Source organism: Amphiprion ocellaris, chromosome 14, assembly GCF_022539595.1.
Source record: "Amphiprion ocellaris isolate individual 3 ecotype Okinawa chromosome 14, ASM2253959v1, whole genome shotgun sequence".
Classification (NCBI taxonomy): domain Eukaryota; kingdom Metazoa; phylum Chordata; class Actinopteri; family Pomacentridae; genus Amphiprion; species Amphiprion ocellaris.
The window spans coordinates 10,285,320-10,300,746 of NC_072779.1; the positions used below are offsets into that span (position 1 = coordinate 10,285,320).

At 40.6% G+C, this 15,427-nt stretch overlaps 1 protein-coding gene across 11 annotated transcripts in view; it reads left to right on the forward strand.

Moving 5' to 3' along the window:
- Positions 1 to 15,427, forward strand: part of fryb (furry homolog b (Drosophila)) — a 59,022-nt gene that overhangs the window by 14,808 nt on the left and 28,787 nt on the right. For 7 of the 11 annotated variants that reach the window (XM_035943046.2, XM_055017005.1, XM_023298494.3 and 4 more), the window contains exons 2-14: positions 6,372 to 6,565; positions 7,662 to 7,715; positions 7,851 to 7,990; positions 8,755 to 8,845; positions 9,216 to 9,295; positions 9,446 to 9,526; positions 11,128 to 11,296; positions 11,631 to 11,723; positions 11,986 to 12,084; positions 13,516 to 13,617; positions 14,077 to 14,180; positions 14,495 to 14,603; positions 15,157 to 15,243. In XM_035943046.2, the coding sequence (XP_035798939.2) occupies positions 6,446 to 6,565; positions 7,662 to 7,715; positions 7,851 to 7,990; positions 8,755 to 8,845; positions 9,216 to 9,295; positions 9,446 to 9,526; positions 11,128 to 11,296; positions 11,631 to 11,723; positions 11,986 to 12,084; positions 13,516 to 13,617; positions 14,077 to 14,180; positions 14,495 to 14,603; positions 15,157 to 15,243 (1,329 nt within the window). In that variant the 5' untranslated portion in view covers positions 6,372 to 6,445. Of the gene's footprint in view, positions 1 to 857; positions 1,224 to 3,950; positions 4,882 to 6,371; positions 6,566 to 7,661; positions 7,716 to 7,850; positions 7,991 to 8,754; positions 8,846 to 9,215; positions 9,296 to 9,445; positions 9,527 to 11,127; positions 11,297 to 11,630; positions 11,724 to 11,985; positions 12,085 to 13,515; positions 13,618 to 14,076; positions 14,181 to 14,494; positions 14,604 to 15,156; positions 15,244 to 15,427 lie in introns of those variants that run through there. The other 4 variants (XM_055017006.1, XM_035943048.2, XM_035943044.2 and 1 more) reach the window with 3 other exon arrangements.

Genomic DNA, 15,427 nt, shown 5'->3' on the forward strand with positions numbered 1-15,427 from the left:
TTCTAAAACAACACAGACTAAACATTGTAACCTTTATTAAGTTACTGTGTATAGCGGAAGTGCTGCATTAGACTGCATTAGCTTTACACAATGTACTGTACTGGCAGTTGATTGTACATTAATCTGCATTGTAAAATGCTTTTCCAGTTAATCTAGAATAAATAAACTCAATCATTTTGTACTAAGAAGAAACGATACACGATGTGCTCTAAAAGATGCACACCAAATTTGGAAAATTTTGAAAGCTTTAATGCTTTTTATATTTCTGCAGCAATCTCAAGTAATCCATAGTTTTGTATAACCAAAAATTACATACATACAGAGCACACGCATTCAGAATCCATGTATAATTGTTATGTAGCATTGTTATATGTGAGGCAGTGATGCTGCTGACCAGTTATTGCTGGATTTGTCAGTGCAGCTTGTCTGTCATGGCTTCCCTTGGTTCTCATCGGAGGGGTGGGCTTACAGCCTGCTCACTCAGCACAATGCGAATCAGAGCTGGACAGCAGTGATGAAGAAACATCACATCACTGTTGTTATTCTGTATCATCTTAATTTCCTCAGTAGCCCATCTTCTGCTCACTATGTATTGTCTGCCACTCAGTAGCTTTCTCCCTCTGATCTCCCCTCCCTCTATTTTCTGCGCCACCCCTGTGCACTTCCATCTACTGTATGTTTGTCTCTCTCTCCCTCCTCCCTTTCTCTCTCTCCCTTTGTCTCGCCCTCCCTCTCACTCTCTCTCACTCTCTCTCTCTCTGTGTCTTTCCTCTAAGAGGATTGGCTGCTTGCGTCTACCAACATCTGTGTATCACTGTCCTGAGAGAGCAAAACAGAGAGGGGATGGGGGGTGTTAGCCAGCAAGAAAGCAACACGGAGCTCAGGCAAGGCTGACTGCCGCTCTCTTTCCCTTTCTCTCTGACACACACACTCTCTTGTGCATGCACACAAACAAACACACACTCAGCAGCAGACAGCCGCAACATCCGCATCGCTCGCTGCCCACCCGCATCCTTCTCTCCCTCGTTCCCAGCCTTTCCCTCTCGCAGCGCTCTCCTCTTTCTCCCACTCGCTCCGTCCGCAACGCCTCATCCTGCCGTCCTGTCCCCACTCTGCTGTCTGTCACCGTGGCGACATAGCCTCTGCAGCCATGGCGACCAGCCAGCAGGATTCAGGCTTCTTTGACATCAGCATCAAGTCTCTACTCAAGTCCTTAGGAGGCAGTGAGTACAGCTAACACACCACAGTTGTTGTTGCTGGTACGCCAAACAAATGTGCGATACAGCCTGCACTCGTAACAAGACTGATTATTCCTCAGTAGATCCTGTAGTGCACGGACTCGGCTTATTTTTGTGTGCGTGTTAGGAGTGCAGAAAACTGAAAAACAGGCAGAATATAGCAAGGTCCACACTGTCAATATTTGGCAATATTACGTAATGGAATAATGGTAGACAAGTTGAGCAAGAGATAACGGCTGCAGGGGTTGAGGGTAAAACTGGCTCCTCAGCAGTTTTCTATATTAATCATACAGCACATTACTCAGCGAATGAAGAAGAAGATCTTTGACTTTATCATCTTTGTGCCTAGCAAAAAGTAGATGCTTGAGCTCAACCAAAATTTGTCATTTAATAAGAAGCAGTCTGTTTACATGTGTTATCGTTCTGTCGGCTCTACTTTATGTGCTGTTTACTGTCTGAAAGACTCGAATCCCGTAATCAGTTCCTCGGTTTGTGTTTACCAAACAGAAGCTAACTGCATGTCACTCTCAGACAGTCTGCTTTGAGTCTCCAGGAGCATCTTCACTGACTGTTTCCAAATGGACATATTGTACTTATCTGTTCAGCAGTGGATCCATGACATTACAGAAAGCAGAAAGCACCACTGTCTTTTTGCCCCACTGGGACTCATCATCATACTGCCTGCAGTTTACTTTTACTGTCACATTAGTTGTTTTCTTGCTTATCCAGAGGATGCAAAGATCAGCCAGGACCCTCTGTTGTTGTGCTGCAGTGATTTTCATATATTGACTGACCACTGCTGGTGCTAGCTTTCATTTTGTGCATGTATGCATATACTGAACGTGTGGGCACTTTATGTGAGTAGTTATTAGATTTCATAAAAACGTTTTGGCATGTGCATGAGGTTAGAAAGACAGCAGTGTGGAACTCATATATTACTTTGAAGGTTACTGTCAGCAGGGGTTATGTTGCTGTACGGGTTACTGAGGAAGTTCATGGGAGGTGTTGATGGTTTCCCCCTGGGCAAGTTATAGTTTAATTAAAGAAAGAAATCACTGGCATCAAGATGAGAGATAAATCTCTCATTTAAATTTGAGCTTGTTTCAGCTGAAGGACCAAATTCAGATGCGTAGGTTTGTCTGCTCCAAGGTCATGGTCATGGTAGCCATCAGATGATTTGAAAGCCAAGAAACAGTCCATGCCACCCCTTTGAAACAATCATATTAAGGATTATAACATGGCATTGATGGTTAAAAACAAGACTTATATCTGTAATGTTTATGGCACCTGTGTACAGGAGGGCTATATTTTGAATTATAATCTTTCAGGAACACTTTATTTTCTTCATTTTTTGCTAAGTAAAACTTTCAGTTGTGTATGTGAATTCAGCTGTGATTCATGTGGACAGATTTTACTTTGATGCACTTAAAGCGCTCACATCTGGATGACTCAGAGATAGTTAGTTAAACAAAAGCAACAGCAACGCCATGAAAATCCCAGAATACATTTTTCACTCACAGTGACAATTTGTTAGCAGCCTCCTCTGACAACAAACAGGTTTGATTCTGCTAGGTCTTGTCGAGGTTAGTCATTGTGTATTTGTGGTTATTGTCTGTGCTTATAGAAGTGACTCATCACAATCCAAGTCACTTATGTTCTGCCAACGAACTGTACAAGCACGGACACGACTGATTTATCTTTTTACGACTCAAGAAAACCGTCTGGGATGCCCGAGTTAAAACCTTGAAATTAAGTTTGATGTGTGCTATCACTCTGTGTTAGGAAGCACAATGTCATGATTCATCTTCAGTGTGCTTGTCTGCTTATGTGATGGAAAAAAAGTAAATTTGAAGCTAAATGTAAAGTTTACTTTGCCTGCAACTAGTATCTTTCTTTTAAAATTACTAATCTGTCAATTATTTTCTGAAATTATTTTTTGTTTTGTCTGTAAAATGTCTGAAAAAAATCAATTTACAATTTCACACAGATCAAAATCAGTGCCTTAGACTATCTGAAATGTCTAAAATCTCCTTATGTCAGAGACAAGCCTCTGGTTTATACATTTGAGAAACAAAAATCAAACACTCCAATGATGCCATTTTTAACTAACTGCTTCTTTCTTATCAATCTGTTTAGTCCTACAGTTTTCTTTCTTTCTTTCTTTCTTGCTTGTGCACTATGTTAAATAAAGGGTTTAGGATACAACAAGTGATGGAACTGAGGTAGTCCTGTATTGACTAGACATGATAAAATCTGCTGAATCACGTCTTAAGATGCTGAGTCATGCAGATGGTCCCAGGAAGTGCTCTGGTGCGTTATATTAACAGCTTTATTGGACAACGTTCTTCATCCCACTCTAATTTCTTCGCTCCATGCACAAGCTTCAAACACATGCTTGTACACACAAACACCATAAATTCAACTCACTAACAGGCTGTAATAAATTGTCTCTGCTCGGAGTCAACTTTGTTTTTCCTAATGAAGTTTTTGTTATTTGCTTTGTAGTTTAACTAGATTATCTAATTTCCCTGATGAACACAATTGTGCACGTGTATGTGTTTCTGCATAGTGTGTTTGCATCTGTGTGTGTATTTGTGTGTGTAGTCGGGGTCAGTGGGAGTGGTGGGTATGTAAGAGAGTGACCGCCAGTGGTCTATATATAGCGCCTCCCTCCTCCCCTCGGCTCTCTCTCAGAGCAGTGTTGAAATTCCAACCCAACTCTTCTGGTCAGATCTCCACAAGGAGCAAACTTTACTTAACTGCTACTGACAACTTAAGAACAACCACAGAGCTGCTTTCAAAGAAGCATTTCATTTCAATACTTCTTTCCAATGGCCTCCATGGACTCCAAGGTCACGGGAACTGTTGTGTGGAGACGTGATGGCAGGTCGGAGGCGGAGCAGAAGCTAAAGTAGCAACTGATAGTTGGTCTGTAGGCTCATATAGCTGTCAAGCATGGGGCCCGCTGCAGCCTCTGGTCTACCCAAGCTTCTGCTGGAGCAGGACAGTGGAATATTTCTCGATCCCTGTTGGTAGAGTTCACTCACGACACAATAAGCTGGCGCTTATTGTCTCTTCTGTTAGTTTGAGAAGACACCTTCACACCATCTCTTGCTCTGTGATTGCAACTCTCTAAACTCAAGGAATCAAGTCGTCTTCACTTGGGCACTTTCACTCTGGCTATGACTTCTACAGTCTGTGGATACAGCATATCTTCCTGTTTCATTTGGACTGAATGAGGAATACAGCTGTAATACTGCTACCATGACAGTTTTCTTTCTCGCCTCAGGCTCACAACTTTGACTTTGCCTGTCTGTCATTTTCTAAAGGATGGAGCTTTACACGTTTAGCTTTGGTTAGACCGGCCTAGTGCCGACGCCAGACATTACTGTGACGTCTGCAGTCTCTGACATGGTGGAATAGTTGGATAATAAAGCGCCTCTAATCTCTTGCAAAGAATTACTTTTATTTGTAAATCATGGAAGCTGTGTTTTACACCCCGTAAGGTGTAATTCCTCCTCCGTCCCATTGCGACTTCTCATTTTACACACTATATCTGAGTCTCTGCGTCTGGCTGTCTGCACCATGGAAGTGCCAACTAAATGGAGCAGGGCTAGTGTCATCAGCTTCATCAAGGGCCTTGGTAAGTGCACAGTGGTGTGGATTCATATGCGCACATGTTTACATCGTGTGAGTGCTCAGGTTTCACGCAAATAGGTTGCTGTGTACGAGGCCAAGGGGCCATCCCGTGTAGGAAACTAGGATTTAGTATTTATGTCTCACCCCCGCGGTGAGTTAAACCTGACAGTGTTGTTATCTCACACACTAGACTTGTCTGGTAAATGCTGAGATAAAGTGTTGCTTTGCTTTGTTTGGGGGAAAAAAAAGACATTTTCACACCTTGTTCTTCTCTGCAAATTCACTCCAGTCAAACAAGCCTCCTTTGTTGGCTAATACTCTACTCTGTGTGTATAGACGTTTGTTTGGGTTTTTGTAAACTAGACTGGTTGACTTATGATTCGTTTTCAATGACAGTAGTTGGTACAATGCAGTGCAACGTGTTCACTTTTTTCACAAAGTCTTGCTTAAGCTCCTACACTGCATCATCCCTAATGTTGTGGAAAAGTGCTGTCTCTTTACAGTGATGAGTTTGTTCTATTTTTAAGGGCATGTCAATATTCTTCAAGATGCATGACAGGAAATGCCCCCACCATTTGTTGTCTGTCTCTCACTCATCCCCTTTCTAGACTCCACTCTTTATCTTTTTATGTCTGCTTATCATTACCATGGGCAATAATGGTGCCCAGTCGCTCCAATGTTGCAATCAGTAGGGAGAAATGAAAATGTGCAAGTGCATGTCTGTGTGTCCATCTGTGTGCCTGGACAGTGTTCCCTGTCAAACTTCGACAACATAATTTAGTCAGGGCTGGGGAGGTTTAACTCTGAGGAAATAATAAAATGATATGTCTCTGACATTGAGAAATTCTGCTTGCTTATCATAGTATAAGGTTTACTTAGGCAAGCACCACAGGAGCATGAGGATCTCCATCACAGCTGTTTTGTCTCAGAGCAGGGAGGATGATTGTCAAAAGTTGTGGTCTTTCACCGTGCCATAACTCATCCAAAATCTGAGCACACAGATGTAATGTCCATGTTTTTAGTTATATTTGGCTCCAGAGAAAGTGATCTATTATGCCTGTCACGATTAATCATCCATAAACTTACTTCGTCATTCCTCATGAATCCGAAACTAGAATATGTTTTCCGTATCAAGTAACCCAGTGAAAATTGACAACAACTGGAACATTGCGAAGATATATATATATATATATATATATATATATATATATATATATATATATATATATATATATATATATATATATATATATATATATATATATATAAATAAAAACTCTCATTGTAACATATTGCACTTGTTCTTGACCTTCTCCAACCCCTGAAATGATATGGAAGGCATTTATTACACCCTAATCAGAAGTAAGAAAGTGGTAGAAACATGTGGATTGTAGGGAGGCGGAGTGGTCTCAGTTTTGTCTAAGAGAGAAGCTGCATTGCCAGACTTTGAGAGCCACAGTTTCAGACTAATTGACCTTTCTTAACTGTCTTCAGCCTCTCCAGTGGGACTGAAGCCGCCCCTCCCACCAGTCAGTGGAACCCTGGGAGAAAGGAAGGGTCCTGTCGTCATGGCGCCCGTCAATGTGGACCCCGAGAGCAAGCCGGGCGAGTTCGTCCTAAAAAGCTTGTTTGCGAACTTCACCTTGCTCTCTGAACGCAAGATCCGTATCATCATGGCTGAACCACTGGTGAGTGACTTTGTATTGATTGTTTCATGTTGTTTTGTCTTTACTTTTTTTCCTGTTTCACTCAGGTTATGCATAATTTAGGTATACATTTGTGATATGTTATCCGATAATGTTATTCAAAATGACCTTTTACAACAGCATATGATGACTAATCTATTTTGTGAAGAGGAACTGATCTCTGCAATGCACCCTTATGTATATATTATAATCAAACTGAATGGACTAGGCAAAAAGACGGAAGCAGCCAACGTGCAACATTTGAACCACCTCTATGAAAGACTGTGCTGTCCTGTTGCAAACCTGAATAGTGACTGTTAATACTGAGATAGAGCTATCATTTTAGTCTTACAGCGAGAAACACTGTAACCTCTTTTTTGTTATTCGCTAGCAATCAAGGCCTTTTCTGATGATTTACATCAATACTGGATAGTTTCAAAAACTTTTTCTAAGCTTTGATGCACTGGTAAAGCAGGAAAGGAAGACAGGTGCTCCACTTGTTAGGAACATGCACCTTTTACTCTCAGCAAGCACCCAGTGGTTTTCAAAATTGCACACACACAAAATCTGATATAGACAGATGAATGCTTTGCGATATAGATTCACATGTTTGCACTTTTTCAGCCTGCAGGTGTAACCTAATATGTCTGATGTACTGTAACCTAACCATTATGCCCCTTACATTACCGTGTTCAGTGTTGTACACTCCTTCTTTGGGGTTAGAAGTTTAACTAGGGCTTGTTTGTCTCTTTACAGAAATTCAAACGTTTGAGCACAAGCCATAATAGGGTTAAAAGATTTGGCCTTTTAAGTCAGTGATTTTGTTTGGCATTTTCAGCTGATTAGTACCTGAGCACCCAGTCCAAGAATCCTTTAGTGTACCTCCACCATAGGTTCAAGTATATTCAGTACTTACTGGCTTTACTCGACAGAGGTTGGGGAGGTATGAGGAATTTCAGCAAATTCAGGCAGTGATGTGACACCTTTAGCTGCCTCACAGTTGTGAGGAATTCGAACTTTGACTTTCTTGTGACTGTAAAGAGTGTATCTGTCTCTTCTGACGTGAATATTTGTCCTTCCGTCTGTTCCTTTCCCACAGGAGAAGCCTCTTAACAAATCTCTGCAGAGAGGGGAAGACCCACAGTTCGACCAGGTGTGTGTACCTCACATGGACACATCATCATCAAGATATTCTGCTCATTTTTCCCTCTGTCATCCACATCTAGTCGTAACATTAACATTGTGTGAATGGAACTAACCTCTGCTCCGGTTTCTTACTTCTGTGCAGCTGATCAGCAGTATGAGTTCTCTAGCAGAATACTGCCTCCCATCCATCCTGAAGACTCTGTTTGACTGGTACAAGAGGCAGAACGGCCTCGAAGACGAGTCCCATGAGTATCGACCCAGGGCCAACACCAAGTCAAAAAAGTGAGAGAACACACTCAGTTCATGACTATTTTTTGCACCCGCCTGAGAAGTTGGAATAGATTTGTGTCACCCACACATACAAAAAAAAATGTGTGGGTGACGCGTTTCACTGTCCTTTTTGAAAAAAACTGTGAGCACAACACAGCGCAACACAGCACAAACCACAATGGACGGGACTTCTTCATTGCATCCTTATAAAATACTTCATTTGGTTGGCTCTGACTCAGTTAATCAGTCTTTATTCACTCATTATACATAGTCTTAAACAATTTCAATTTATAAGAAAGGAGCTGAAGTTAAAACACCAAGTAAAAGAGGCATAGTTTCACTGAAAAGAGACGTGTAGAAGTGAGGTGCCCCATTTTTCATCTGTCCTACTCAACAATGCAACAAAGACCTTGGAACTGATCTGGAAAACAAAATACAACTTTCAGACTTATTACTTTTACCTGCAAGTCTACAAACTTGCCTCACAGTTCTGTAATATAAAGCCATATTGCTGTTGAGAAAATAAGGCACAAGTGCTACAACTAGTAAAAAACCCGAAGATGTTGTCTTTTGCAGGGCTTGTTTCCAAAACTCAAACAAGCTGCACACTGAGTACACACGATTACGTAGTGAACCAGATGGTGCCTACAATTAACTTATTAATGGAAATTTATTAAAAACAGTCTCATACGTTACAACCGTGGGCCAAGTACAGGGGCGTGCATTTGAGCCTCCATATGTCAAATAATGTTTGTCTGTTTCTCTGTTTGTGTCAGTGATGAGCAACAAAAGGATTATTTACTGGAGCGGAGGGATCTGGCAATAGATTTCATCTTTTCACTAGTGCTTATAGAAGTTTTGAAACAGGTGAGGCTCATTTTATGTTGTATGTCTCCTCAAACACAAAACTCTCTCACTAGATACAAACGCACCCCGATAGAGTACAGTTTGCCTTTGTTTCAATTTTTACACAGCACGCTATACAGATAACATGCATAATACTATGAAACGTTGAAACAAACATGCTGTTCTTTGTTTAACTCTTGTTTGACATCAGGTGTGTAGATCTAATTAAATTAAACCCAAGAATAATTTGCATATTCCTGATCTAGTCATGGGTCCATGAAAATTAAATATGCACCAAGCTCCCCAGACTGTTGGTAGAATAGCAAAAACAGCACTTCAAGTGACAGACTAAATTCTGAATAAAATGACCTTTTTTTTTCTGTCAATCCAGATTCCGCTCCATCCTCTTTTGGATGGACTCATCCAAGAAGTTATAAATCTGGCCTTCAAGCACTTCAAATACAAGGAGGGGTAAGCAAATCATTTCTAAGAATGCTTTGAATGATGCATATTTTAGCTTTTGAACTTCACATAACTAAAAAATGTGTATGCTAGTACCATAGTTCTTTACAGCACTATACAGGGTTGACATTGATACTGACATTTGTATTTACTTTTTAGGTATCTGGGGCCCAACACAGGCAACATGCACATAGTGGCTGACCTCTATGCTGAAGTAGTGGGAGTTGTAGCTCAGTCAAGGTACTGTGAATACCCATTATTGTTGCAAATAAATTTTTATACAGTACGTGTGTTTCTGTGTGCATACACAATATAAGTCTGTATGTCTCCAGTGAGTTAATAGTGTCTGTTGTCATTGAGTTTCCTTTTAAATACTGTAGTGTAGGTTATTCGAGGTTGATTATATTGAGGTATTCTCCAACTTACATATATAATACCCAGGTTCATTTAAATACTCAAAGTTGTTGAAGATGTAGTCCATTGAAGTAGTTCTGCATTTGGGATAGTGGTTGTTGTTTTCAAGCAATAACAGCTGAAGAGAATCAAATCTCCAATTTCCCAGTGATGCTGTTATCTTTAATGTCGACTGTGAATAAGTGTTGATAAACTCGCCTAGGAATCACAATAAAAAGATGCTCTTATTAGTCACATGTGTTTCAGTTTTGTCTGTGGTGATGCCCACAGTATCAGTTTGTATTGCCATCATTTGAATATGTAAAATGCATCTTCTTTTTACATTTTACATGCAGTTTGACATGTAATCCAGGTCAAGCTGTGGAAGACTTTGTCAGGGTGGAAAATTTAATGTGTAGTTATAGTGACCACCTGTCCCTCCTTTTGACCTCATTTTCCGTACAAACGGCAGGTACAAATACTCTCTCTTTGACTTGAGCGCAAGTGACAAAAGTAATGTCATAATGACTGTCCTTCTCTGTATTCTGCTAGTCTCATACATATATGTGTGTGTGTGCACATGAGGATAATGACACTCTAGATGATAGTCCTCCAACTGTGTAATGTTTTGTGTGATGAGAGATGAACACTGTTCCCATTTTCCAAGAGGTTATTACTGTGAGGTGGAGGTTCACAAGGCAGCTCAGTAACTGCTTTCACACAGCACACACACATCATTTAACACAGTCATCAATGCAGAAATGGATCAAAGTCAATACATTGAGATCTAGTTTAGCAAATGTAGACTCTCTTCTGTGTGGATGATGGGTCTTCCACTTGATTAAGCTCCTTAGCTGAGTTCTAATACTCCTTTCAGTGGTATTTATTTGTGGAGCATTATTTACAGACGGTGCTATGAAAAAGTTTAGTGCACACACTCACAAACTGTCTGAGCGTATACTTTACTCTCGGCATTATCTGCATGTTTTTCCAGCTTGGTTTATGGATCCTAGTGTTTATGTGTGTCTTATTTAAACACTCAGCACTAAACACAAGGCTGATAACTCTTCCACTCACTTAACTGCTGTGGTAACGCTTGTGAAACATGCAAGAGTATGTGCAAAAAGCACACACGTGCATATTCCCACCACATCACCCTTCCAGATGCCATTCTAAATATAGGCCTGCAGAGCGCTGTTGGTAAAATCTATCTGGATGGTAGGTACATAGACAAACACATATGCAAGAACACACACCCATGTACACATACAAATAAAATGGCACGTAGAAAAGCAACATTAACAAATTAACACGGATGGCAAAAACAATGTCGCTTTTTGTAGTAATTCACTGCAGCACCATTTAGCTAAGACCTGGATCAGAAAACATTCACTAAATCTCAAGAGAATAGAGCAACTGTTCACATCTGGTCACCATTTCCTCGGCAGGTTCCCAGCAGTGAGGAAGAAGTTCATCTCTGAGCTCAAGGAGCTCAGACAGAAGGAGCAGAGCCCGTATGTCATCCAGTCCACCATCAGCCTCATTATGGGACTAAAGTTTTTCCGCATCAAAATGTACCCAGTGGAAGACTTTGAAGCTTCCTTCCAGTTCATGCAGGTAGACTGAGCTGAAATCATTTACTGCTTTACCTATTTTTTTACATGCCAATTAAATGTTAAAGAGTCTCTTGTTTAGGAATCTCACTAAGTATTTACAGCACAGACATCTTTCTCTGCATGCATTCGTGCTGGAAAGCTGCTTAGTGTCCACTGAAGTTACACTGACGAAATCGGGGGTTAAGTGCCTTGTTTATTGTCCATTTGTGGTGTGAGAAATCTTCTAATTTCCTTCCTCTGTAACAAAACAAGGGTATGAACAGGCGGCCTTGCATGCACCGAATTATCATATGTTGTTTCTGTCACTGTCTCTGACTCTCTCTTTCCATCTGCAGGAGTGTGCACAGTATTTCTTGGAAGTGAAGGATAAAGACATTAAGCATTCATTAGCTGGACTCTTTGTGGAAATACTTGTACCTGTAGCTGCTGTAAGTGCATTTCATCTTCCTCCTCAGAGCAACACACATACACATTAAGCCTGAGTCACACTGAAGTTATTGTTTGCCTTTTAAATAAAAAAGTCTGGCTGTCTCACGAGTGCACAATATGTCATGTTTATATCTGGAAAACTATATGAATGTTAAGTTAATGCATATAAAACTTGTTGTGTGCATCAAGTAAAAGGACATTGGGTTCTGACAATGTGTCAGACAGTGCAGTGTAACTTCTGTATTATTAATACTCCCCCAGACTGTGAAGAATGAGGTGAACGTACCATGTCTACGGAATTTTGTAGAAAGTTTGTATGATACCACCCTGGACCTGTCCTCTAGGAAGAAACACTCTCTGGTAAGTTTCTCCCCATATTCTGTTTCATTGCTGGTCATCTCTCTTCATTTCCTCTCCATTACCAGCCATTGGTGAAAGCTCTTACTGTATCCATCCGACATATGGGCTTTTATCTCTTCGTGAGAGAAAGACGGGGGTGCAGGATGCAGTGCATGGGCTAGTTTTTGAAGCACTGCCAGATGGGCAATATTTGCCCACAGCATGGAAACAGGAAGAGAAATCAGCACATCACATGAAGCACATCTCTCTTATTAACATAGTGGTCTTGCATGAACAAGCATGCGGTAAAAGAGCATCTGATCAACCTCAGTGTTTTCCAAACTATGTTAGATTTGTGCTGAAAGCTGCTCAATATACAAGCACTAATTTCTAGACAATTCTCCGGAAAAGGTTGAAGATGATTTGGTAAGACAGATTTTTTTATAGTCCTGAACAGCAACATTTCCCTTTAGTTTTCTCTTAAATGTTGCCCCATCTTTAGGATGCACTCCACAACCATTTGACTGACACATCTGATAACGAATCATGTCATCTGTCTGCTGCGTTGCATTATTGCTGGTTGTTGTTGATGTGCTATTTGTGATATGTGCACGGTTTCCTGCCGCTGTGACACAGACTCGTGTCCTCGGGGCTGCAGACATGCCACAGTGCCGGTATGCATGCTACCTTTGACAAATTCTCCAAATACCTCAAGCCACCTATGCAGTTGAGGCGTAACACACCTCTACTTTTTTCCAAGTGAACAGCACACAGACATGCACTCAAACAAACAATGATTTGTGATGTCAGAAAGAGCTGAATGGACAGAAATGACAGGAATGGCACTAATGTGGTGCATTTTCTTAATTGCTATTCTTTTGCATTCTAACTGCCTCGATGTGAACAGACACTGAAATGGGTGAGAGACAGATAACAAATACCGGCTTTGATAAGGACTGACAGGTATATGATGTGAGATTCAAACCTAGAATTTTCCAAAAACATTCATGACAAGGGGGGACCTGGACTGACACTGATCATTAGCTAAACATTCTTGTTTAAGAATGACCAGCATGCAGACTTGCATTGCTTTTGAGGACTGAACAGACTCGACAGCAAGTTCACATTCCTGTACATGGACTGTATGTTAAGAATTTTGTATACCGCACTCTTTGATAAGCACACTAGGAGGATCTGAAATAATGTAATTGCCTCTTGTTAAATAGCAACGCATGAGCTCAAAAATTCAATTTAAGGTTGAAATAAGTCATTCTCAGATTGATTTAGATTATAATAAAGGACCGTGGGGTTGTACAAGGATTAGTTAATGTGGAACACGAATGAAGAAAGGGCATATATTCTAAATATTTACACTGAATTACTGATGAACTTTTAAGATTTGAGCCTAATACGTGTTATATAATTGTCTCATTTTTGACTACTCTCTAACAGGCTCTGTATCCTCTGGTGACCTGCCTGCTGTGTGTCAGTCAGAAGCAGTTCTTCCTCAGCCGCTGGCACATATTCCTCAACAACTGCCTGTCGAACCTCAAGGTTGGCTTTTTTTGTCTATACAAAGGATATTCAAGAATACATTGTTGTGTAGTGGTTATTCGTAATATTTATATTATAAACACACACAAAAACTACAGCGCGTGTGCCATGAATTTCTGCCCACGGGGAACAAATTTGACAAAGCACATTCACAAAACACTTAACTCACACAGCAGAACTCTGCAATAGCACTACTCAATACCTCTTTAAGTATAAAATCACCTATTTGTGTATATTGCCTTGAAGGGAGCACTGCAGGTTTAGTGATTGATGGTGGGCCATAAAGACCGCTGTTCAAATCTGAGATCACACCATAAATCTTGAGATTACAATGTATGTTGTGCACGCAGCAGATTGCCTGTAAGTTACTCTACGGGGGAAATACCTGTCAGGATTTCTCTTAGAAGCTTGTTGGTCATTTTTGGCTAAGAGGAAACATTTTAATGTGTGTGACTGCAGAATAAAGACCCAAAGATGGCACGTGTGGCTCTTGAATCTCTCTACCGCCTGCTGTGGGTTTACATGATCCGAATAAAGTGTGAGAGCAACACTGGAACACAGAGGTAAAAAATGCATGCAGTTTCATTTCTCATTAAGGAAGTAAGATGTAATTTGAGTGAAATTTTAAACATTAGCATGTCAGTGTGTGTAACTACCATGAACAAATGAGACTAGAGCAACAACTGCTAGAAAAAACACTGTAAGCTACTTTAATTCTTCATTTTTCATGCGGTAAAATTTGTGACATTAAGTTTTTTTTTTTTACCCTCTTTTCTCATAACTGTTAGTAACACTTATTCCCAAAGTTGGAATGATTCATGTCAATAAAGAGCAAAAATTTCAATGATTTTTCTGTTGTATCTTCTTTGTCCTTCAGCCGTCTGACGTCCATCACTTCCACTCTGTTCCCCAAAGGGAGTCGTAGCGTTGTTCCAAGAGACATGCCCCTCAATATTTTTGTCAAGATTATCCAGTTTATTGCACAGGTGTGTACAACAAACTCACATGAAGTGGTAGATGACGGCTCGGAATCTGTTTTTGGTCAAAGGACACGAGTAATGTAGTGAGGTTTGTTGTGTTTTGTGACTCACTGATTAAAAACAAGCACCGTTAATCCAAAATTCTTAGTTGACACAGTTGCAGAAGCAGGTCAAAAACTAAACAGTAATGAAAATACAGGATGACAAAGAATGTAGGCCATGGGAGATATTTTTGACATTTCACGAGAATCCATTATCAAGATTGATTATATTTCATCTAATGGCAGTATTAGAGGCTGAGGGTTTGAAAGCCACTCTAGGTGTATGAGCTAGTGGCTCTTTTATCCTTTGTGGTTGCTGTTATCATTTAGCAACTGCGTAGAACCCCAGTGTTTCATATATTTAAATAAACAAAATAAATAACACCTTACACCTCTTGTTTTTGCCATTACATGTTTTCTACTAAAAATGTTCCACTGCTGACAGCAAATGCACCTACTGCCTCATACCACAGTGACTCTGAAACCCTTTAACACTGGGATGTTTGCCCTCTGTTCAGGAGAGACTGGATTTCGCCATGAAGGAGATCATATTTGACCTGTTGAGCGTCGGGAAGCCTGCCAAAGCCTTCAGTCTCAACCCGGAGGTAAAGCGAGCAGACACAGGCATTCAGTCATGTGCACTCAGTCTCACACAGACCAACAGTGTATCTCTCCTGGCCATGTTACAGCAATGAGCATTCCAGTTTTTATTTGTAGTCTGTGAGGAAGGTTCAGAACAGTGTGATCTCTGTCGGAGACTTGACATTAATTGCAGCAGCGGAATGAATA